Source organism: Seriola aureovittata, chromosome 18 (genome assembly GCF_021018895.1).
Source record: "Seriola aureovittata isolate HTS-2021-v1 ecotype China chromosome 18, ASM2101889v1, whole genome shotgun sequence".
NCBI classification, from domain to species: domain Eukaryota; kingdom Metazoa; phylum Chordata; class Actinopteri; order Carangiformes; family Carangidae; genus Seriola; species Seriola aureovittata.
In genome coordinates this window covers 7,668,846-7,694,339 of record NC_079381.1, presented here as the reverse complement: position 1 = coordinate 7,694,339, position 25,494 = coordinate 7,668,846, and the positions used below count along the sequence as shown (strand labels likewise).

General features: G+C 40.7%; 3 protein-coding genes across 4 annotated transcripts in view; all 3 read right to left on the bottom strand.

Annotated features, from left to right (window-relative positions):
- Positions 1–3,337, bottom strand: part of lpar1 (lysophosphatidic acid receptor 1) — an 82,189-nt gene extending 78,852 nt beyond the window's left edge. The window contains exon 1 of the mRNA XM_056404228.1: positions 3,149–3,337. The gene's annotated coding sequence lies outside the window, so the exon portion shown is untranslated. The remainder of the gene's footprint in view (positions 1–3,148) is intronic.
- A 2,642-nt stretch (positions 3,338–5,979) lies between these two features.
- On the bottom strand, positions 5,980–19,850 carry LOC130186028 (phospholipid-transporting ATPase ID-like). The gene is made up of 28 exons (XM_056402721.1): positions 19,507–19,850; positions 18,207–18,290; positions 18,029–18,087; positions 17,712–17,825; positions 17,240–17,338; positions 17,041–17,102; positions 16,781–16,853; positions 16,469–16,539; positions 16,282–16,364; positions 15,171–15,329; positions 14,952–15,040; positions 14,216–14,409; positions 13,911–14,119; positions 13,767–13,810; positions 13,501–13,666; positions 12,910–13,098; positions 12,573–12,688; positions 12,283–12,447; positions 11,926–12,037; positions 11,633–11,738; positions 10,767–10,917; positions 10,152–10,335; positions 9,826–10,049; positions 9,248–9,331; positions 8,865–9,110; positions 8,424–8,562; positions 8,178–8,308; positions 5,980–7,370 (listed from the first exon to the last, which is right to left on the bottom strand). Exons 2-28 carry the CDS (start codon positions 18,259–18,261, stop codon positions 7,098–7,100), a joined length of 3,597 nt encoding a protein of 1,198 aa, XP_056258696.1. The 5' UTR covers positions 18,262–18,290; positions 19,507–19,850; the 3' UTR covers positions 5,980–7,097.
- A 1,962-nt stretch (positions 19,851–21,812) lies between these two features.
- LOC130186607 (protein unc-13 homolog B-like) overlaps positions 21,813–25,494 on the bottom strand; it is a 67,049-nt gene continuing 63,367 nt past the window's right edge. For both annotated transcript variants that reach the window (XM_056403819.1, XM_056403820.1), the window contains 3 exons: positions 25,356–25,448; positions 25,079–25,238; positions 21,813–24,513 (listed from right to left, as the gene is read on the bottom strand). In XM_056403819.1, coding sequence (XP_056259794.1) covers positions 24,228–24,513; positions 25,079–25,238; positions 25,356–25,448 — 539 coding nt within the window. In that variant the 3' untranslated portion in view covers positions 21,813–24,227. The remainder of the gene's footprint in view (positions 24,514–25,078; positions 25,239–25,355; positions 25,449–25,494) is intronic.

Below are 25,494 nucleotides of genomic sequence, written 5' to 3'. Positions count from 1 at the left end.
TATGTCCATTCATTTTCATTTGTTCCACCAAAAACAGAAGAGAAGCTCGTTTGTGACATGACAGCATGCTGTATATCCCACTCTGTTAAATTGTCTCATAGCTCAACGATATGATTTATTAAGTACAATATATGTCTAGAAAAAGGGGGCTTGAACTCCATTTCCTTTATATTTTTTAAAATTGAATCTATTCATGATTCAATACGATAGATTCAATCTATTATTTTTCAACCAAGCACGTACATGTACAAGTGGGCTGTTGCTGTCTACATTTGTGTGAATCATTTACTGCTGTTGCAACAAACATATCTTGTGAGTTACCGCCTTGAAAAAAAGCTCTTTGAACTGATAACCCAAATCTTCTTTGTTTAGATTTCTGTGATTGGAGCCAAATGCCAAGACCTTGTCTTGAATCCAGCTGGCTCAGAGGCGGATCACGCAGGGAAAGCGTCATTAGCATGCATATTTTCATGCCAGCTTGTCAGCTCCACTCAGCTCAGAGCTGAAGGTGAAGAGAAGTGCGCTTCGTGCTTCCAGTCCACAGGCTCTGTGGATGGTGAATAATCTGCACACACTCACACGTGCACATGCACAAGTGAGATTTTTGCTAGCCATGTAAAATATTAATCTGCACTGCAGGGGGGGCAGGAGGTGTTTTGTGAGGTGATTTCAGAGGATAAAGCCCTACGTAAGAAATGCTGAAAGCGAGAGGGAAGGTGTACTATGGGAAGAAAGAGGGATTTCTTTTCATCTGTAAATTAGATGTTAATGGTTCATTGGCAGTCCAGCAAAATAGAAGAGTTCAGAGTGAGTCATGCACATTAATGAATTACAAAGGACAACAATCGACAAAGGCAAACAGATCATTCAATGTGAATGAACAAAAAGGCTTTTGAAGAGTAAAACAGGTGCACGCAACAGCAACAACTCTGTAGAAATTAAAAATATATATAAAATAATTATTTTACTAACAAGTTTCCCATGTTGAGCTGCCACTGTGTGCCATCTACATGTAAATGTGACTGTCTGTGAAATGTGATCCCTGCTCCACATTTGGAAGACCCCTCCATCCACAGTGACTAGTACTTACAGGAGCCTCCCCTTGGATATCGAACCCTGAGCCTCTTCAGGATTAACACCATGCACCTTTTAGCCAAACAAGTCCTTGGGGACTCATTTGACCCACTTAAAATGGGGTCAACAGAGCTCTGCCCCATGTGTAAGTCACGTTATTTCTGGCGTCTTTTTCTATTTCAAAACACAAGTTCAGGGAACTTTTGCCTGTTTGCCCGAGTGCAGAGAGCCAAATATGACAAAACACTATGTTATATAGACGCTCTGTTTACACTGAAAGCACACTGACTAACTAACGTGATCTCCTGGGTCGTGTGTGTTGGTTTTGTGATAAGCAACACACTCCCTCACTGCTACACTGCTAATGTGGCAGCTGGGAGTGTGTGCACTTTCTAAGGTTGAAGGTAATCCTTTATTTAGACACAAGGCTTACAACTGACACCACTCACATTCTACTTATGCATCTCTCTCCCTCTCTGTCTTTGTATGTCTCTGTATCTCACTCACACACACACACACACACACACACACCGTTCATCAAACATCTAAACAGTTAGGACAAATTTGATCTCTGTTAAGGCAAACGTCTTAACGCTGAGTCTATGGTCTAATTTGGAAACAGCTGTCTGTCTGGCTCTTCACATACACCGTTTGGTTGTTTCAAGTGAACAAGGCCTTCACATCAACACCCTAAAATGATTATATAGCATGTGTCTCCTCAAAGAACAGCTGTAAACAGCTGTATTTAGATGTTTCCTGTAGTTGTGTCAGATAATCACCGTCTTCGTTTCATAATTAAAACACCTCCATTTTGTTTTCTGTATATGCACATCCACTATACATACCTTTTTTTTGTTTACAATTAAGATTAAAAATACCATCAGGTTGTAAGACTACAGGAAAGGTTGCAACGTTCATTACCCACTACAACGTGAAAGTACTGACATTAAACTGGCTCTAATCAATAATTTTATAATGTCATTGTATCAAATGGAATGGGAATCTGTAGGAACCTGAATCTGTAGCGCTCTCCCGCTTCACAGGGAAGGGCAGACAGACAGTAGACAGCATAATGGAGCAGCTGTAGTCAGGTATTTACCTCAGGAGTTTTTGGAAACCCAAAAGAGAGCTAGAGGAGAGTAAATAATAAATGAATACTTATATTTGCCAGGTGGCCAGTAACCATGGTAACTGCTGTACTGTAATAAACTATGGTATAATATTAACATGCCTCTTCAGTGATCCGATCACAAGTGGTCAGCTCTTCATCAGTTCACACCTGGCTTTAAAATGCGTCTCCAGTGCGTCTTGATTGACCACTTGGGATCGGATCTCACTTCCCCGCTTTAGATGCAAATAAACAGGTATGTGGTGTTGTTGTTTTTAGCCAATCGACAGACGGGCCCGTTGTCAACGTACTTGTGTGCGTGCGAGTGAGGGGGCACTGAGGGGTTGAGCGAATAAATGTGCTGCACACAGGTCTTACAGTGAAATCAAATTGTATCCATTTGAAATAGTAAAATATTTTCCGTTCATTATGAAACTTTGGTGGGACTAATCAGACTGTGGCAGAGGACGTCAGTTGACGCAGGCGGTCCAGGACGCATTTGCGCTCACACTGCAAAAAGAATGTGGCCGCTTGTGGCTAAGACCACCTCTGAATGTGGTCTGAGTGATCGGATCTCAAATGCGTCCTCATTGCGTCTTGGGTGCGTTCACACCTGTACTTAGACCTGATCACTCGTGGTCCGATCACCCGAGACTGATGTTAATTTCCGGGGGGGCTTTCAGACTCAATTCAGCGCAAACCTATAGGAGATAACCTAAATATTAGCCTACTTTTAAAACAAGGCGATTTGTATGAGATAAAGGAAAACCCTCCTGTTCTCCCTCAGCCTGACTTTCATGTTATGTTCTTGTTGTTTTTACTATTTTTCTACATGAAATTTAAACAGAAGGAGCAAAAACACAACTAAGGGGGAGAAGACCCCTCTGAAAACCCACCTGGTCTCTGGTGGCCAGTTTAAAGCTCGTGCAAAACAGGTAGCATTGGTGAAACAGTGGCAATCCCTACCTTAGGCGGTCGTGAGGTCGCATTGTCTGTCCATTCCTCGATTATTTATATCCCTTTAGTCCACCGATCAAAAGCATCAAAAGACGTTTCCATAAAAGTATTCCAAGTTGTGAATATTGTCATGTGAGGTCCATGGCAGAAAATCCAGCAACGTATTCTTCTTCACTTTTTCCGACATGAAAACTCAAGCTCCGGCTGGGGAACGTCTTTTGGTTTGATTGGCTGTTTTTCAACCGGCCTGCAGGTGCATTACTGCCACCTACTGGACTGGAGTATGGAACGTTAGATTGGCAGGAAAAATAGATAAATGATAATGAAAAAAACGAAATTCTCTTTGTCAACCCTGTGTTTTTGAGACAATCACTTAGATGACTGTAAATTCCCCCTAACGCATAAGGAGGTTCCCAGCAGCAATGGTTTGCTTAGCCACCTTTTATGCTGATCTGGTATTGGGTATGTTTGTTTTCTTTAGTTTACTGCCCAGTTATGAACTCATAACCAATGAGTGAGCCAGCTAACATTTTCTCTTACTAAAGACAACAACAGAACATCTGATTGGATAACTTTATTTTGATGGTTTTAGCTTCGTTTCCACTAGCAGCCAGCTACCTCTGCTGCCCATCTTTCTCTCTGTGTCTATAAACAAATTGTTGTCTTTCATTGTAGAATTTCAGCAAACACAATGGATTATCCACAGATACCATTAATATTCCAGATTTAATTGAAATTATGACCATTAAATTTCAAGATACCTTGTCATGGACCAAAGTTAGTAAAGGGGAAAGTTTGACTTGATTCAGCAGCAGACTAAAAGTCAGAGTCAATGTTGTGAAGAGCTATCCTCTGGGGACATTTTAAAAATGTAAATGATGTCTGTTGCCTGAAGTGAATGCATTCAGACACTTTGTTTGATTGCTCTCAGCAGCCTGGTTGCCTAGAAGACTGAAACACACAGTGATCACCAGTCCACACTGGACCGCCAAGTGTGAAATTCTCTTTCTGTTGAGCTTCAGTATGCTGTCTCCTCTTACAGAGCCCAACCAGTCAAATCAGGCTACTGCTTTCCACTTAAACTTTGACCCAGGAGGATTGTATGATAACATCAGAGAGTGTAGGCATGTATCTGTGAATATTTCTACATTCATTTGTACTTTGTTATGTCTCATAGTGTTTGCAGGCACGTGGCTCACTGTACGTAAAATCCCATCCATCTTCTCTTTCCTCTGTCCCTGATTCATTCTAATTTTTGTGTCGAATATGAGGAGGTAGCCATCTATTTTGAATCAAACTGCTGTTTATTCTTGGAACAATAAATGTGAGTGAAGTGTGTATTAATAGATAAAGGGATATAACAGTTTGTTTGTTTTCTTTCAGTGAGCCTTGTTGTAGATCTTGATTTCTCAATGACATGGGCCAAAAGATGAGGTTGTACAGGTTGTTAATCTAAAATACAATCTTAAATTGTTTCATGAAATCATGAAGACCAAGATAACAGTATCGGTATACCATGTCATGATTGTGGTTAGGGTGTGCCACACAGGCAGGCTATTTATACAGCATGCCAGTCCTCATTCCTGTTCCATGCTGTGGGATCATGCAGTGACCTTCACAGGAGACTGTGGAGCTGCTGACTGTGCTGCATGGCCATAAGGGGTGGGGAGGGGGGTGAGCAATGAGAGAGGGTTAAACTGGAGGGGAAGGAAGCTACAGTATATAGAGTTGTATTTTTTAACCCTTATGAAGAATCTATTTGGCATTCAGGTGCATAATGATACATATATGTGAATATTTGTCAATCTGCATGTGAGAAGACCAGAGCAGCAAAATCTAAGACTTCTAAAAACACAATTTAACAAGCTGGATTTTATGTAATTTATATATATTTTTTCAGGAATTTTATTCCTCTTCTTCATCTCTTCAGCCATTGGCATTTCTGCAAACCTTTTATTAACCTTTTGAATGTTTTCATGAACACTAAGCCTGTGTATATTCTCATTTGTCCAGGTCATAGTATCCTAAAGGAGTTTTTTAAATCGAAAACAACTGGACTAGGTTATTTGTCTGTGAAGACGTTTCACCTCTCATCCAAGAGGCTTCATCAGTTCGTGTACGCATCTGACCAGGCTAGGACTGGTCCTAGTCCGTGAACACTAGTTTTTTTTTTCTTTCTGCAAAGCACAGGCTCACTCAAAGTAAACATTTCTGCACAAACCCATAAACTGTAATATACACCAAGCTGTTCCTTGAGGATCAGAGAGCTTTTCTGGATCCACGACATACAGGGACAGCCCTCTACCAGTGATGTCATTGTTCACCGTCCCAGAGGACACTGCGGTTGTGGGCTGAATGCAGTGTGTGTGTATGTGTGTGTGTGTGTGTGTATATCTACATACAGATTGTACAGTACAGTATGTATGTATGTATGCTAAGCATGAGTGAAAAGAGAGCGTGTGAGAGTGAGAGGAAGCACACAGCTGCATACATAATGCATACAAATATGGGAGAGGTTTGTGTTGAGGCATCCTAAAAGAGGTCAGCTTATGAAATATTTACAACAATCACATATATTTTTGTCCCCACCCATACAAATTCGGACAACTTTTTTCCGTGATGCAATGTGTATGTATACAGGTTTGTACTGTGTGGATGTTTTTATCAACCAATCTACAGCATCTACGTGGTTTTAACTGTCTTATTTTTCAAGAAGCATCGTAACAATGCAACCAATATCGCGTGGTGAAATGAAAAAGGTGGTGCTGAAATAAAGCTTACATTGAAACTGTGAAAGAATTTTCTTCAAAAATAAATAAATGAATAAATGGCCACACAAGTCAAAGAAGTTATTTGTTTTATTCACAGATAATCTCCTGTGTAGAAATTTGAACAATTCAGTCAGAACCTCTATCATCTATCATGATAAAGCGAAGGTCACAATGGCAAAATACGTGGTAGGACTGGAAAAAGTATTCTAGTGCTGTCTGCTGGTCCATGCTCTGTCCGTACTATGACACTTTAAGCATTACCTTTATTTTACTGGCTCTGGAGAATTGAAAACACAGTTCCAGAGACAACACTGACCCCTAGCTGTATTTTAAAAACACAGTGATTCAATGATACGCCTGAATATTAAAATAACACACAGAGCAGAAATTAAAACAGAGCATAACAATAATAAAACAATGTTAAAAAAAATCTATATGTAAATTATTATGTAAACAACAAAGTTAAAATAGGTTCATCATAGATTTCAACTGATACTAAAATCACAGTTTTATCCTTTCTCAGAATGACACCCTGAGTATTGAAAATTCACTTGAAGAAAAAAAAAAATTAAAAGGTACAAAATGCAACTTCATGTTGCAGGCAGTGTGGTAATCCAGTTTCTCCAGATCAGCCAGTGGCAACTTTTTAAAACATTTAACTTATCTCTTAAACAAATATTGTAAAGATTTGCTTGTGCATGACACAAAGTTAATCTCATTGCAATTTTAACCCATTAATTACAGTCTGCATACGATATCTCTGGCTGTTTTCCAAAGCTTAATATGAGCTTTTTTAGTCTGACTGTACTTTCCAGGCTGCTTTTACTTTCTGTTTATTTAAAAGCAATGCTCTACAAGGTGACTGTAGTTGTAATGAAAGAATAGAATCTAAAACCTTTGAGTACAGAGTGTGACAGTTGTACTTATTGAGCTGGAAAAACACCGGTGTGGCTGTTTGTGCTGCCAACATTTTCACAGCGATAACAACATGCATCCATTAGTAAAAATCTTGACTTAAAGTTAGACTCAGTTTTAAGTGTACCGGTTTGTCCTGGAAACAATCCAGGAAGTGAACCTTACCCTTTGCACCCTCTCATGAGTGTGAGCTAATCTCCAAAATAAAAGCTTTTTACGTTGGTCCCATGCATGCACTCTCTGCCGTGGTTTAGTCCCTGCATACTTCCTGTCTAAGGGCTCTGTGATGATGACTCTTCCGACTCCTCTGCGATGGTGCGGTAGTGCTGTGGCTGATTCTGAGCCAGAGGAGAGTCTGTTTGGGTGAACAGGACGTGTCGGTTCTTCAGGGGTCGTTTCAGCAGGAACCTTCTGGATGTCACCAGGTCACCGTAGCCCTGTGAGTGGGAGAAGGCGTAGCCTGACCGACGGGTGCTGATACGCCTGGCCGGTGGGCGACGAGGTGCAGGAGCCGGCAACGCCTCCTTTCGCACCTTATACCTCACCTAGAAGGGGGGAGACAGGGAGAAGACTTTCATGTAGACCTCTTAATATGGATACATTTGTTCATTCATTTTAATAATGATGGATTCTAGCATTTCACACTACATACAAACTCCTGGATTATATCCTAGTTTATATCACATGTATATCAGAAATGTATTCATTTATTCTCATGACATTGTAACCTTAGAATTATAAAGTTCTTGTTCACCATTAGCACCCGTGCTAGAAAGCTAGCTAGCTGGTGTTAAAGTGATTACACAGCTCATGTTACTGTTTGTTTGCAAGAATTTGTGTTATTATTCGTGACTACTTCAGAGATGACACTTACTGAGACTGAAATAATTGAGATGTAATATGCTCACCTCACCGTGCTGAACAGTGACAGAAGAAGAGAGACCTCTTTTAAAAATGTGATAGAAAATGATAGAAAATGATATTATATATCAGTAGGCCTACGAGTACATTAAGGGTGCCAGTTGTATTGAGCAATAAAAGAGAATTCTATTAGTTTTGCTATCTAGGATGTCAAAACCTCAATATCTGAAAACCACACGAATCGCAAACAGAGAGCTTGTAATTCCAAGGCCACGATATTTCAAACATATTATGTTTAAGCAAATATGACTAAGAACACTTGTGAGATCCATTTATTATAGTTTTGTTTCTTTCTTGTTGTTGCTGCTTTAATCCTATCCCTCTAATTTCTTCAACATATCAATAGGCCAAATTATTACCTGAAGGATAACGTGGGAAAAAAAACGTGGGAAACGTGATGATTTTATAGTCTGTGTCATGTGTTACCTTACCTTGTCATTGATGGTGGGCCGGAGCTGAATGAGGATGAAGCGGAAAGCCACCACAGGCAGAATGCAGAGGAGGGAGGCCAGGAATATGGTCAGCCACACGTTAGGCTGGTTCAGAGAGTTTCTAGCGGTGCCTGGACTCACAAAAACATCAGACCAGCGGTCAGAATCACATAGCGGAGACGTGGGCACCGACAACCTCTCCGCCTCCATGCAGTACATTATAAATGAGCTGAATTCTATACTCACCAATGAAGGGGAAAGAGGAGGTGAAGATGAGGAACATGCCGTTGCTGTACATGGTGAATGTGATGGCAAAGTAGGCGGCCAGGCTGCCCCACACGAAAAACTGGTTCACTGCAGTCCAGTAATGGGTGTCCAGACACAGCTGAAATATGCAATTAAAATTTTTTATCTTTTTATGGTGGTGCACATATCCCTCCACAATGTGTGTTGAAAGGGTGGATGATATGAAAAAAATATCCATCTATCACAGCACGTGTAATTCTATTGTTATAGCATATTGGCAATTTGATAAAGAAATGTAAGGCTAAAATAACTAAACTGGCACATTTTGGCTAATTCATAGTGTTAAATACCTTTAAAAAAGAAAAATCAAGGTATCTCATCACAGTGAAACAAGAATCCTGCAACCGTAACATAATGTGATGATGAAGCTGTATTCCTCACCTGTATATTCATCACAACAAGCAGACAGGTCTGCGCCAGTAAAGCAAAGGACTGATAGTCGGAAATGTCTTTGCCGTCGTCTCGGACCGTGTCGTACATGGCGGCCCATGGGATGAAGAAGAGAATGAGGGAGCTGTAGCAGCTGTGCATCATACAGCGCACAAAGGCTTTCTTACTGAAGTAGAGGTTCAACTGGCCTGGAGTGTAGAGCTGAGGATACTGGAAACTCCAGCGGTCATTCACATCCTGCAGAAACAGAGGATTTAGAAAAGAAGATACAGAGGATACAGCCGCCATGGTGTGAACTAAGTATAAATTATATGATATTGAAATGAGTCATTCTGAGTAGTTTCAGAATTATTAATTTTCCCTTCAGTGCGTACCTGGTCAAAGAGACTCATGCCGAGGACGGGAAGAGCTGTGTAAACCAGGTTGTACAAAGTGATGAACCACTCGTCGTACACAGTCTATGAACAACAACAACAAAGACCACATTGAAACATGTAAATGCCTTAATACCACTGTGTGTGTTTCTGTGTATAGGCCTCCACTAGAACTCCTAGAATTTGGTGGAGAAGTAATTGATATTTAGGAAACAATTTGTATTTTGCTTTTAAATTTAGTTTTATTTTCCAAAGCGTCCATACAGGACTCTTCAGTTTCATTTGTGTATGGAAGCTAATCATATAAATTATATAACCTCTCTGTACTGCAACTCTATGGCAATTTTTAAGGTTGTAATTTGTGTTATTGTTGTGCTCCATTGCACTATATGATATGATTTCCCTACTATAGTGCAGCCCCTGAATCTTCTATTTGCATCTTAATTAACTTTTCATTTACATTTAGTTTTTTTTTTCTACATCATAACTGCATTGTAGGCATACACATTGCATTTTTCCATTCACATGAAACCCATTCAATTATGTGTCATACTGTTATTCCATCAAATGTCCCTCACCTGTGCGGAGAAGCCACAGAAGAAGGCATACCAGAAATGCACAAAGGTGAAGGTGAAGTTCTTGTAAAAGAAATATCGTAGGAACTTGCACATGCGTAGGTAGGACCAGCGACCATGCACCAGGAGGAGGCGCTGAAGGTAACGGAACTGGGCAAAAGAGAAGTCACTGGAGAGGACTGCCTGCATTCCCTCCTGCCCGCTGATACCAACCCCGATGTGAGCAGCTGAAGGACAGACAGGAAAGTAAGAAGTAGAATTTCCACGGTGACAAACAGTAACTATTCTCCAGCTGTTTGGTTTTGTAGCAAATGCAGCTTTGAGCTTACCCTTGATCATGCTGACATCATTGGCCCCATCCCCGATGGCCAGAGTGACGGCCTGCTTGTATTTCTTGACCAGCTGAACCACCTGGGCCTTCTGCAGAGGGGTGACCCTGCAGCAAATCACCGTCTGACACATACACGCTGTCCTCAGCAGCTCCAGCTGCAAGTTCTTCTCCAGTGCAAAGGCCTAAGAACAAAGAAAATAAGGGATTACTGGGCTGTCATGAGGTATGAGTCAAATCCCCACCCCCCACCTCAAAACATTTTAACCAGACACCAAAAAGAAAGTCTAAAAGTCCTGTCAGTGCTATGAAGAAAAAAATTCTTAGGAAATAAATCCTTTTTTTCATTCATTTCCTCTGGGGTGGCCTAAAAGTAGTTACATTTAAATAAAAATACTAGAATCAGCCTGTAAAATAGCAATGTGCAATGTTTTAACTGTACAATGACTTTGCAGATAGAGTGATTCACTTTTTGGGCCCAGCCAGTTAAATTTATTTATAAAAAGTGGGACATCCAGCAGGACTTTTTCTGGCATGAGGACATTCAGAGACAAAAAGGGGGCACGCTTTTTGTTGGCTACTGGTAATAACAATGTGTCTGAAAAAACCTTCTTACCAGACTGTGTCCATTTATAACTAGACCATAATCCCCATCCACCTTCTCATCCTGCACAGTCTCTGTCTTCTGTAACCAAAACAGGCCTGCACGAGCCTTGATCACAGATGGCTCCTCCGCTGCATCGGGACACATTTTCCTTCTTGCATTTCTGAAAAAGGGAGACGGTTGGATGTCTCCAGTTGATAAAAAGCTCTGATATTTTGTGTGTGTGTGTGTGTGTGTGTGTTTGGGATAGGAACAAACACATTACTTGCCAAAACACCTAAAAAACAACAATTAAAACATGAGGCCAGCAGGGCTATATGAACATGACCATATCAGTGTATTGAGTTAATCATTATCCTTAATTATTAAGTGAACAACTAAGTTGGGAAATGTGAGTGTCTCCTGCTGTGTACTTTAATTACTTGATTAGTGGGTATTCAATTATAACTCTTTCAAAGGTCAATTCACTCTTCACTAAACCCCACCCTTAAAAAGCTATTGTCCAGTGATAGCATAGTAACCATAACCATCAAGCTTTGGATTTTATCCACACAAAACCAAAAACACAAAAGCAAATGTGTAAGGACTGGATTAAATAAATTCTTATGTGAAATCAAGGACCTTTTATTTAAAAAAATAAAATAAAAAAAAAATACAGCAAATTTCAGGTTAGTTTCATCACCTTTACGTTTTTAAAACTACATTTCTGTGCCATACTAGAAAGGAGAGCTTGATGGGCAAAGCAACAGTTACAAAAGCATGGTCAATCGTCAAAAAGTATGTCGATTTTTGGAAAATGACCTGCTAGATAAAACCATTTTCAAATTGGCTCAGAAGATGCTGCACGTGTTAGAGTCGTTTGTATCTGTCTGACTTACTGTAGCTCCTCTTTGACTCCCTCGGCTGTATTAGCTGCCACAACGAAAATCTCTTTCATCTCCTCTCTCAGCATGTTGCACGAATAGCCAATATTCTCCGCTGTCTCTATTTCAGAACATCAATACAATCACAGTGGTGCAATTAATCTGTCAAACTGACTCTCCACTCTGAGCTCAAGTGAAGCAGGGTGTTTAGATGTGTCAGGCACACAGATTCACAAAGAGAGAATATAAGAATATATTTCACATTATTTATGTACTGTATTACTTCACCCATGTATTACCACACTAACCTTGTTTATCTCCAGTCAACACCCAGATTTTGATGTCGGCTTTAGCCAGTTGCTCTATGGTCTGTGGCACCCCGTCCTGCAGCTTGTCCTCCACAGCTGTCGCTCCCAACAGCTACAAACCGCAGAGTAAAGGGTGGTAATGTGAAGAGGGTTTTTCTTACTATCATTCTGTGATGAATATTCCAATACTGAAGCCATCCCGCCACGTTACCTCTGTCTGCATAGTAAGGCTTTCTGCTGTCTCATCATTATTCATTTAATGAGTTATGGGGAAATATAAAGAGTACATTCATTTCTTCTCCAAAAAAGTTAAGCAGCCAAATTAACTAGGAATATGTCCGGAGCAGGTGGACTAACCATCAGGTCTTTCTCTATCTCTTCATAAAGTTCATCGAGTCTCTCCTCTCGACCATCCATGGCGGTGCTGGCCTCGTGGTGGCGCCTTCTCCAGTCATCCATGTAGCCCTCATCCAAGTCCTTGTAGGCCAGAACCAGCGTGCGGAGGCCATCGCCTGCGTACTCCTGGACAGTTTACAGCAGTTACAAACACGAATCCTGACATCTTTCGGATGCACTGTGCATTAAAAAGCAGTTTGTGCATAGTTCTATATGAGTATACGAGCAAACAGTGCAACCGCATCACTAACATTGAGGTGTCCCGTGGTAACTTCCATCAGTTTGTTACAGGCCGGGTGGAGTCTTTCATAGATGATGGTGTCTGCTCCTTTGCAGTATAAAGTCAACTTGCCGTCAGGGCTGCGCACTGGAAATCATAGTGAAAGCCAGTTAGTTAGAGTCATGAGGTCTCACATAAAAACTTGCTGAGGTGTTGCCGTGATCATTACCATGACCGTGCACAAAGTTAAATGAACATCTCGGAGAGTAAAATGTGAATTTGGTCGTTTTCCTCAAGTTTTGATATTGATTCTGATATTGTGGATGAAACCACAAACGCGGAGACATCTCGTCACCGCTGTCTCTCACCTATGACTGACATCCTCTTGCGCACATTGTTGAAGTCAAGAACCGCCAGAAGTTCATAGGTGACCTGTCGGCCCATCTCCACGACCGTGATGCTCTCTGGTGTGCGTGAGCGGAACACAAACCCCAAGTTTCTTGCTGCCGTCACCAGAGCGCCTTCGTCAGGAGACTGAGCCTGGTAGTAGAGCTCTCCTGCCCCGAGAAAAACAGTGCAATTGGCAAGACACACATTTTGGCTCCTACACACTAATAAGGACTGAACACTGTTATTCAAGATAAAGTAGATATTCGGTCAACCATATACCGCTGTATGCCGGAGAAGTGTATATTATTTTGTGCTAATGACCGTAATTCTGTATTGCTTTATTAGGATATATTTAATTAATTAATTTGTTAATTATTCTTCCTATTACACTTCCTCAGACAGCTCGTTCGGGATTTAATATCACCCTAGAGTTGCTTAAGGGTTAGTATGAAGGAAAAAAAAGATATTTCATCATCAGAGACAGGACAAGAGCGATGTAACACGCCTGTTTACAGCCTTTGCAGCCACTTGTCGTGTAGTAATGAAGACGTCCATTAGAGGACGCTCACCCTCTTTCTTTTCCTCAGGCATGACGGTGTGGCACAGAGCCAGCAGGCGGAAGAAAGCCTGAGCCTCAGGGTTTCCCTCCCTCACCGTCTCCACCAGACTGTGGTCGTGAAAGATGAACTTTGGATCAGCCAGCTTGTTCCAGGAGAAGTCCACTCGCTCTGTCTTCTGCAAAAAGAAAAAGAAAAAGCGGACATGAGAAACAAAAGAGTCGGAGCGATAACATACTTTACAAATAATTCAAGTACACAGTATATGTATTTCTTACCTCTGTTATTTCCACCCTTTGTCCAGAAAAGTCAAACAGCTCCCCTGAATCACACAGAAATACGCTCTGAAATCAATCAATCAGCTCATGCTGGTGTGTCCATTCAACTCTGTAGCTTTTATTTTTAAAGCTAGAACTGCTCACCGTAAGCTTTGCCATTGATGGAGCACTTGTTGAAAGTCATGATGTTCTGCGTCAGGGTGCCAGTCTTGTCGCTGAAGATGTATTTGATCTGTCCGAGCTCCTCGTTGAGCGTGGTGGTCCTCGCCTGGGCCGGAGTGTCATTCTTGGGGTAATACATCTTCCTGTCCCAGTCTATGTAGAAGCTGTTCCCCAGGCGGATGATCTCCACACTGACGTCAAAGACCAGGTGGATGTGGTAAGATGTCACAATGTGAGACAAATTTGATTATTAAGTCGTCGATTTTCATTCCTGTGCAAGGACCTACCTGACATAGAGCGAAATGGGCACCACCGTGTTGAGTACGATGACGTAGGACCAGAAGGAGAGGAAGGAGGAGAGGGGAGCATCAACCCCGGGGTCACGAGGGAGGAAGGCCGTGAACATCGAACCCTCCCTTACCTCCCAGATTGCGTTGCCGATGGCCAGAACGGAGCACATGGACGCCAGGAAACCAAAGATCTGATACATTAAAGACAGCACACATCTCGACGAGTCAAAAAATATTCCATTGACAATACTCATCAATCTGCATTTCAACTTTAAAGAAGTGCTTTCATGAAGGTGATGGTTTATTAAGTAATCAATGACTCAGGAATAGGTGAATGAATGACTTCCAGGTTGCTAGATCTTTTAAATAGAGGAAATGTTTTCTATTCAGAGAATTATCAAGTGACATCTAACAGACATGCTGAGTAAAGAGTAAGTAGTGTGTGTGTGTGTGTGTGTGTGTGTGTGTGTGTGTGTGTGTGTGTGTGTGTGCGTGTGCTTAAGCAAGACAGGTTGCAGATGTTACTCAGTGCTCTCAATGTTTATTTTAGGATTTATATGTGTGTTTAATATAGATACGGCGGTGCTGCATTTAAAGTAACATATAACTGCGATGTGCATTTCAGTATATTTAATGTCAAAACTTTAATGTGAACATTAGAAAATATACATTGACAATGTGCATGTGAGCTTATGTGTATTTGTGTGTGAGTATGTGTGGATGTTAAACTCACACACAACACCAGGACATTCATCAGGTGATCAATGCTCGTCCGTTTGAATCTCGTCTTTCCACTGTTCTGCATCAGCTTGGTGTCCGGACCTGGAAAGATTCAACCTGATGGTCAGAATCACTGTCTATCGTGCAGACAGAGGCAAGTTTTCAGCGTTTGCAGAGGGCGTGTTGAATGAGAAAAAAACACACACTAACAGCTACTGCACTGAGAGTTTACCTCCGAAGATGACCAGACCGAAGCACCACTCAGTGTTCCTCAGAGTACATCCTCTGAGCAGCACCTTGTCATTGTCCAAGGCGTAGGTCTGTCCGTCTAGAGTCAGGGTCCCTTTGAACTTGTCCAGACGGTTGTTGGGAGGCTCGCATCGCACTTCACCTGAGAGACAGAGGAGAGGTGTCAGCACTTCAAGCTACTTAATGGCGACTTAATACTTACACTCCACTATATGTCAGATATATTTTATATTTCAGAAATACTGTACTATTTACTCCACAATGTATTTTCACTGTAATCTTGTTACTTTTTAGTTTAAGATCTTACATGTAAAACTTAAAGTATGATCTGCTTCTAAAATATGCAGTAGTATAATAAAATTGTTCAATACATAATAAGTGATGAGTTGCCTAAATACTTCACTAGTTTTGATACTTGAACTACATTTTTCTACTAATACTTTTATACTTCAAATTTAAATTTTGAATGCAAGATTTTTACTTGCAATGGAGCATTTCTATATCAAGGTAATGGGACTTTTTCTAAATTGGAAGATAAAATGGAATATATGGAAGCTCATTTCCACCAGGAAATGAAAAAATAAGCAAGAAAAGCTATATGATAGATTTAAAAAAAAAAAAAGACATTGTAAGACAAAATGTATAAATCTTTCTAAGAGTTAAGAGGTCAGGATTTTGGCTTACTAAGTCAGGAGTTTGACTTTTTTTTTAATCTAATTTGACTTATCATGAATATTTTTTTAATCATGATTAATTTTGCTTCTTTATTTTTATTTATCTTTACTGGCAGAAATGATCTTCCATGTATCACCCCCAAAAGAGCAGAAACAGAAAAAAAGTAAAAAAAAAAAAAATAAATAAAAGTTTCTCTTTTTCATGTCCGGGTCATCTATGTAAAAGTATTATTGTTGGAATGTTTTCCTTTCCCTTCAGATGTCTGTGCTGTTGGTTTTTTCATAATAAAGTTGATCACAGAAATGTCAATGTCTCGACTAAAAATCAAGGAGTATTTTTTTTCCTCCGGTACAGATTAAAAAAGCCAGACCGCGATTCTAAAGAAAATCCGGTTTCCTGTTTTTCTTTCAGCCTCTCACCAGTGAAGCCAGCCAGAGCGCCGATGCCGTCCCCCAACTCTCCAGTTACAGTCAGGGCCTGTTTCACCTTCAGATTGGTTTCACTGGGGGAGTGAAGAGAGAGGACGTGAGAGGGATGTGACTGATGGGAAATCCAAGACAGTGTGAGACGCTCATGCACGCGCACACAAATGCACTTCACACTCACCCATCTAATTCAGCTGTTTCTACATACACCAGGTTGAGAGGCTCACTGCTGGACAACAGCAGAAGGTCTGCCTGAGAGATGAAACCATTAGGTTCAGTGTACAGATGGCTGAGATTATGGGAGATGATAAGATGAGCAAAACCTTACAATCACTAAGGGGAACTTAGTCTTGAAAACAGTGTAGCTGTTATCACTGAAAGCATGAAATATAGAGCAGCATTGTGCTATAATATATTAGCATTCCCTTGCATTTACATAAATAAATAAATAAATTGTCATAATAATCTTTATTTTATATATATCTGTACTCACTGTAACAAACTGATTGTTCTCCAGTTTGATTATGTCTCCAACCTGAACATTCATCCATTTTTCATTTCTCAGTCTGCCAGAAAAAATATAAACGTAAAACAAACCATGAAATCTCAACACTTCACAACACTCAAATCATCTTTTACAGCTGTAAGCTGCATATCTGTACTTTTATCATGTGTAATTTACAAATATAATATATACAATGAGAAATAAACAATGTGAAATTATGTACATAAAAATGATCTTAAATGACTCACTCTCCATCGATGAGGACGTCCACCCTGCGGTTATTCACTTGATTGTCACTTTTGTGTCTGTTCTACTCCGTTGACACAAGAGAAAATGGCTTTAGTTTCCTATTTTCTGTCTTAAAATCGAGTGGCATTCCCCTTCAGTTAATTAACAAAGATTTGTTTTTCAATTTTGCCCCCAGTAAGATTGCTTTTGATCGCTTACTATGTCATCGCTGGCGTCCTTGACTGCAGTTATAGACAGCACCAGAACCAGAGGGACCGCCGTGGTAAACCAGGAGAGAGAGGACACTTGTGGGATGAGCTGTCGGGAGAACACAAACACACAAACACACACACACACACACACACACACACACACACACACACACACTTACTTGAAATGCTTCACTACCTTGCATTTGTTGGATTAATAGATAGATGCACTATTTACACAGGAATCCGGAAGGAAGGAATAAAGTCTGCCAATAGCAGTTAGCAAAAATAATTATAACCCTTGTTAAGTGGATGGACTGAAAATTCTAAGTCAATCTACAACATGGATACAGATTGAATTCTGATTCACTTTTAAGCAAACATGTGCCTTCAAATCAACAACAGCTGTGCATTTGGCTGCATGTAAAGCCTCTGAACCACATACAGTCCACGTTGACTATGAAAAAGAGGAAAATGTCTACCTGAAGGACAAAGAGGAAGAGGAAGTAGGCATTGGCGAGCCTCCGGAGCTGCTCAAAGAGGTTAAGCGGCAGGAAGGTGAAAATATTGTACTTGGAGGTCTTGATGGCGTTGTTCTGAAGGAGGGGAAAGTGACACACGACAGTGACATTGCTGTGTACTCTTAATATGATTCAACATGAGTCATGATATTTGAGAAAGTTCTTAATTTTTTAAGGACAGCACAACAAAACATCCTCACTATATCTAACTGCAAGGTGAAGAGGGAAATGCTTGTTATCTGCTGAATACACGCAGGAAGTTGAGTTTCTACACTTACGGCATAGTGGTAAGACAGGTTGAAAGGTCTGTCATTAGCTCGCAAGAATCTCTCCTCCTCTGTGGGAAAACAAAAGACCAAGAGATCATAAAACTAAAGTCCATCCCGGACCAAGAGAGGGATGCAGGTGTGTCTCCTGCATACAACACACTGTATTCGCTCAGGCATCGGATCTCACCTTCCGTCTTCGCTTTTCCACACAGCTGGCCAAAGTTTGACACTACCGACCCCATCTTTAGCTCAGATTCTCCATACTTCGCACCTAGAGAAAGAGCAAGCGTAACGTTTCCACAGAGTGAAGTATAGAGCAGGTCAGACAAAGAGTCGTTTCTTTGTAGTTAGACCGTATACCGGCCCAGCAACTGGAAGGGGAAACTGTGGGGGAGGCACTTCATGTCAAACAGTCATGTACAAGTCTGGTTTAGCGTGAATATCTGTACAGATACAGATATCATGTAAATGCAGACGGCGGGGACCATCATTTGACTAATTACTTTCACAGCCAACTGCAAACTATAAAAAAAAAAAAAGGCAATGTGTGTAATGTGGTTCCCTCTAATTGTCAAATTTTCCAAAATTCTTGATCAGGCCCTCAGTTAAATTGTCATGGTGACAAAAACAGATAAGATTCACACCCTTTAGGTATATTTCATTGCATTTCTATATGTAATTATATAAATAATAAAATATAATTTATCAGACATGCATAAAAACTTCCTTCAAGGTTGTATCACTTAGAAAATCCTCCGGAGTTTATCTGAGCTGCAGGGTTATAAAGACATCCAGCCACTCCCTCTGTAACCCTTTGCACCAGAATAAAATTTATGGCAGATTATCCATCAACACAAAGATCAAGACGATGTGATATGACCATGGACGTTTGACTTTATCACTGATCTACACTCACAATATAACAAGTAAAACTAGAACAGAACCATGCAAGAATTCATGCATCTCTGCCCCCCCCCCCCCCCCCCAAAAAAAAAAAAAAACGGAACAGGAAGAATATGAAAAATCCAAAAATGACCAGAAATCAGTGACTCATCTTTGCCCTGAGTGTCCAGCAAAAAAAAAACACAACCAATTTTCTTGTATTCTATTTCAAAATAATTCAATAAAGTGTATGTTCCCCTCGTAAAAGAAAATCGAAGTTATACTTGAGAGATAAATGAGAAATTTTTCACCACTGCGCTGTACTGCTTTGTACTGGTAATCAGTTTAGGAAAACCCAAGCCAGTTCCAAACTGAAAGGCTTGGTTGCACATGTTTCTCTCACTCTGTTATTGTTCCACTATCACACTCACACAGCTATGAAATCTATCTGTTAGTGTGAATCACAATCAATGAGCCACAAGGCCTGGACTTTGATTAGTTATATGTTTTCTCACATTTCAAATGGGCTCAGAACCGTGGCCTGTTTCGTGATCTTCGTCCACAGAGATCCCAAAGTCTGAAAATAGAAGAAAACAGCCACATACCTCAAACAAAAATGTGATTTCTTGTCTCCTTTAAGTGCTGCACACACATGGGGCCCTGGGAAAACGAGAGGGAAAATGGATTTCCTTGGATTCCCCCGCAGGTAAAGTAAATCCAGGCCCTCGTCTGTGCTCTGTTTGGACGACAAGGGACCGACCTTGGCCCAGACAGAGGAATGGGGGTTCGAATGGGGCCTCCGTCCGGATGAAAGACACCCAGGATGGACGACAGGTGAAGTGGTGTAGTGCTGAGAGAGGCGCTTACAGTAGAGGTTTCAGGTTCATGCAGGAAGAGCAGGGATCTCCCTGCGCCTAACAGCTCTGGGCCTGAGCAAACAGTGCAGCGATCTTTGGACCTGGATGGTGAGACGGGGCAGGAGTGGAGGGGCAGTAAAACAACAGTGCAGGTGAAAAGCCTCCAGCCAATCAGGGCCAACATAGAGGTTGTGATCTGGGCGGTCAGGTATGTAACAACCTGTGATGGGTGCGCATGCTCAGACTGAGGACTTATCTTTTTTTTTATTTTCAATATCAGCTCCTTTAATCCGACTGACATGTTGCCGCTTTCATAGGAGCAAAACAAGCCAAGTATTTGTTGCATTCTTAAATCATGAAACTTTTTTTTTCCAGTCACTCACTAATTGTGCGTTATGACAACATTATGACTGAATATTGTCACTTCACGACTGATATACACGTCCAGGTGCTTTCAAAAATGGAATTTAATACCTGGGCTCGAGCACAAAGGAACGCTGTGTTGTCCAGGGGACCTCAACATGAACCACTTGCTAAATTAGTTATTGTGTTTATGTGTGTGTGTGCAGGTGTGTGTGCTCTCTGCCCGCCAGTCCTAACACACACGTGCATGCTTTGACCCAGATCCAACAGGAAACACTAAAGCATGACATGAAGATCAACTTCCTGACAATCAAAGCAGCATTCAAGAGCATTCCCTGGATGTAAACAAAAGATTTAGCATTTCATAGCTGCATGGGGGTGATTTTGAAAGTCCTCTGACTGTTGAACTGCAGTTACCAACAGGAGAATCGTTATGGGCATTTCTGGTTTAATTTAGTAACCTTGGTTTTCTTTTTCTGAAAGATTTTGGTATTACCTGTATGGGCTCAAATAAGGGTCAATAATGATCTTTGTGAGAAAAATGCATGTGAGAAATTCAGATTTGTACTTGTAGAAAAAAAAAATGAAAACGTGTAAATTAAATTTGTGCACAGGTTTTATCAACAGTGAGGTTGCACAGAAATTTGCCAAATAAGAAGTGCTTTTGTGAACATCTGAAGATTCAAAGTAGAAAACTGTGTGCCACTCAGTGCTCAAGGGTCCCACACTGTGTGAGACACTGAAGTAACAAACACACACACACACACACACAAATATAAGTACACATGTTCAAAAGGTATCACAGAAGCTTCTTTGACCTCACCAATGGTAGAATAATTTCTATATATATGTTCTCAATATGTTCTCAGTCTTATTCACCGGATTTGCTTGTGAGCATCATTTAACAAACTGAAAATTGTATTGACCCTTATTTGAGCCCATAGGTCTATAGACTACATACTAATGGAAGCATGCCATGAGAATTTAAATATCTATCCAAGTGTGTGTATTTCTGTATTTCTGCAGTAATGATGCCCCACTAAAGATGTGTTTTGTGAAGTCACCGTGACCTTGACCTTTAACCACCAAAATCTAACCAGCTCATCCTTTAGTCCTGGTGAATGTTTGTACCAAATTTGAAAACTGAAGTTCCGTCAATGCGTTACTGATAAATCACGGCCATGAGAATGGGATGGATTGACAGACAACCTGAAAACAATAAGCCTCCAGCTCTGGCTGTCGCCGGCGTGGAGGCATAAAAAACTACTTAGACTCAGTTGTCTGATGGTCAAATGCCTGTATGACTTTGTGAGTGAGTAAGCTGTATCCATGAGGTGCTTCTAATGCTACAAAAAAAAAGCAGATATAAGTTTAAGTAAAGTTTATAAAAGATTAAAAGATGAACTGGTGTATGTGGGACAATAGTTGGTTTAATTGATACGACCGAATTCCCCACAGTATGACACCAGCGTGTGTGATAATAATATAAACATTAAAGGATCTGTTTAACCATGCAGTTACACTAACCTGGCTGAAATTAAGCGGCTCATGGGTTGCATGGGAGTGCATCGCAAACCTAAGTGGAAAATAAAAATAAAAATCAATCACGTTGGCACCAAACCCGATGAAACATAAAACTCCATTAAAAATCTGTGATGTCATTGAGAAAAAAAAAAACACATGTAGACACATTTATAGATACCTCTCAAATACTTTATACAAAATTCATTAACTGGAATGTTTACATGATGACAACAACAGTTCAGAGTCGTGACAATACAAAGAAAACATCACAAAAATGCAGTTGCGGTGACTGATATACTGTACTTGTTAACTATTGCAGTGATTTAGTGAAAGTGCAAGGGTTAACAAATTTAGAAAATGCAGAAATAAAAAAAAAAAAAAACAAACAAAAGTGAACACTTGCAACTTGGCACACAAGGAACATGTATATTACAGAATGGCTGTGAGATATTTGCCCTCATAAAGCAATAACATAAATTATTCACAGGGGTTAGTGTGTAACAAAGAGGGATCTGATTGAGTGGTTTCTACATGATGTGACTGGTTTAAAAATGTGCACACATTGAGGTTCTCATACTATAGCAATACCCATCCTTCATTAAGTGTAACATTTTAATATTTCTCCATCAGTTATGAACAAATTCACTGGCACACATCTCACTGCATATTATCTCTGTCCATAAAACTCAAATGTATCTTACAATACAGCGATTGACATCGTCCCCAAACTATTAAAGAGGATTAATTATGGGAAATATTTACAAAACGTGACACAAAATAAAACAAGACGGCAAAGAAAACCCAGCCTACATACAGTTACAACGATTGCAATATCTTCGAAGATAAAAAGTACAAAATAATAAGGAGCATCACTTGGAAAAACTCATTTGACATCATTGTGGGCAAAAAAAAAAGTGGCCAGTCCTCATTTTCTGAGAGCCAAAGGAAATACACAGATAAAAAAAAAAAAAAAGGAATTCAGAGATACACATATTTAGTTTGTTTTTTCATCAAAGTATAAGGCCACTAAAAAGAAGTAGAAGAAAACAGAGCAGGAAGAGATATGTAAACCATAAATAGTTCTACACTCCTTATCAGATATCGTTTTTTGTTTTTTTTGTTTTGTTTTTTTTTAAGGAAGAAAAAGTTGTAACCTGAAAGTCCAACCTGTAATATTTCTTTACTACAAACGAAAAATACCTTTTACTTTCATAACAAAACACTTGGTTTTCACTTTATTCGCAGGGTGTTGAACTCATCTTGTTTACGCGTACGACGCTACAGAAACAACTCGTTCAGATTGTGCAAAATTCTCAAACACACTGTTGTGGCAAACATGTCAGTTCCCAGCAGTAAACAACATTTTAAATCGCCAGCTTTGAAAAGCACAAATAGCAATAAATACGTATAAAAAAAAAAAAAAAAAAAAAGATATAAATAAAATGGCTGCACCATCATGGTCACACTAGGCCACGTGAGCCAAGAGTTGTTAATTGAGCTTATAAACAAATATGGCCGAAACAGGACTCTCCTTTAACATACACAGTGAATGTCCACTCTGTTTTTGATTTAAATCATATTTGCTGTTAATTTATATACTGATCATGTGACTGTCGTCTCTCCTGGGTAAAATAAAAAAAGAATGCAAACTTAACATAGCAAGGCACACATTTAACTGATCAATTATTTAAATCAAGGGGTAAAATCAAAAGGTTATTAATGAAGTACCTTCTGCTGAAGCATTATCTCTACATGATTAACCGGTGAAATATTTAATCATCTTCTCTTGCACTCTGTTCAATAATTGACTAGGACTGTTGCCTAGCTACCAGCCATTCATTCATCGAACAAAAGAGCTCTTTATGAGATAAACCATACAGTATTTTCACATTTACTCAGACCATCACAGTGGAGCTACCGAACAGGGCGCTCACAAGAGACCTCTTTACTTCACACACATTCACAGTTTGCAGAGTGTAAGGCATCAAACACATGGCCACAGTTTGAGGGCGGGGGGGGTTCAGGGGTGGGGGGGGTTATTGCACAACAACACTTGGAAGGTGTGGGAACTTGTTTGGCCCCTTGGGGGGGGCGGCATCCTCTGTTCCCTTGAGGCTGTGGCGTGCGCACTGTGCCACTCCAGCTTATGGGGACAGGGGGTTAAAAAAAAAACTAACAAAAAACAACAAGTCAAGTGACTGGGTAGGTGGTCACTGCCTGGTGAAACAGCTGGTGAGTGTGAAGGTTAATGAGCCGGTGTCTGCGTGGTTCTGTGCTGTACAGTACCTCTGTCAATAACGTGAGTGTTTCAGGGAAATGGAAAAGTTGAGTGTTTGTCCAAAAATACCCAGAGTGTTGAACGTGACAGTGTGTCAGTGAGCTTGGCAAGGCGCAACCAAACAGTCAACAGCAGCTAAGACACATCAAAGGTCTAAGAAAGAGTCCACTTGGCGAGCTAAGGATAACAATTCCCTGCTTTTTGACAAAACTGTCTCATCAGATCCTTCTCTCATTCTGAAATCAGGAGACCTTCCATCCTTTCTGTCTTTCTCTCTCTCTCTCTCTCCGTCTCTCGGCTCTCCTCATCTGCCCTCCTCGGCCGACCGCGTTTCTGACTTCAGCCTCACGAACTCCTTGGCCACGTCGTCGTTGGAGCGCTGGGAGAGGATTCGCATGGCGGTGAGGCCGGTGTCGTCCATGTGGATGCGTTGTCCCAGCGGGCACCAGCAGGCGCAGTTGCCCTTCTCCATGATGTCTCTTAACTGTATCACGACCAAGCCCACCACTCGGTCGGCACGGCCAAAACAGTAGTCTTTGACGCAGACCTGCAGCTCATAACACTCGAAGCCATCCTGGTTACCCAGAACACTGTGGAGAGAGAACAAACAGTTATTCAACAACACAGCAGCAGGTTAGTCGGAAATCTGCTCTAGGCCCTAATTTTATGAGACCCAAACTCACCAGAGAAGCTGCACACATTAAAAAATATATACAAATAATACAAATATGTACAATGTGGAATGTTCAAGTTACCAAGCTGCCTAATGTAGCTGTAAATGTAGAAAATATACCTTACATGTATTGTGTAAATAGATATGATGTGCAGCCATGCACAGCTAATGATGCTGTTGAACAGCAACAACAACAACAACAAAAAAACATTAAAGAATCATATTTATATGAGAGAGATTTCCAAGTTTTGAAGTTATCACCTATCCACTCTGAAAAAAATGTTAGTGGTTCTTTCTATATTATTGAATATCCATATTCAGTTACAAGAGTGGGTACAATCAGCAGGCCCCTGGTTCAACTCCCGGCTGGACCATTTACTGCATGTCTCTCCCCCACTCTCTCTCCTATATTTCCTGTCTCTCCACTTTCCCTATCAAATAAAGTCGTTAAAGAAAGTGGGTACGAGTGTTAGAGTACTTACAAGTGGAAGGTCTCATTGAACTTGGGAGACCAGCTGTTGTTCTTCGATTTGGTCTGGAATTTGCGTTTCTTGTCGCTCAGGTGAGGCCCGATCATGGTGATCTCCACGAAGGGCCGGAACATGCCAGACGTCTGCCATTTTAAATCACTGGCTCCCATGACTGTAGTAACACATGTGCAAACACACACGAGAAGAACGACATGATGAGATGGGTAAACGTTGTGTAAAAAAAAAACGCCACATTTTTTTTTTTTTTTCTATGAAAGCTCAAACTGACCTTTGGCGGTAACTTTTCGCTCCCCACTCCCAGGATGAGTGTACAGCTCAATCTGGACAGACACCTCACCTATCGGCTTGTCCACGCCCGCACCTAGGATTATGTACATCAGTTAGCTTTCATGGGGCCCCATACAGAC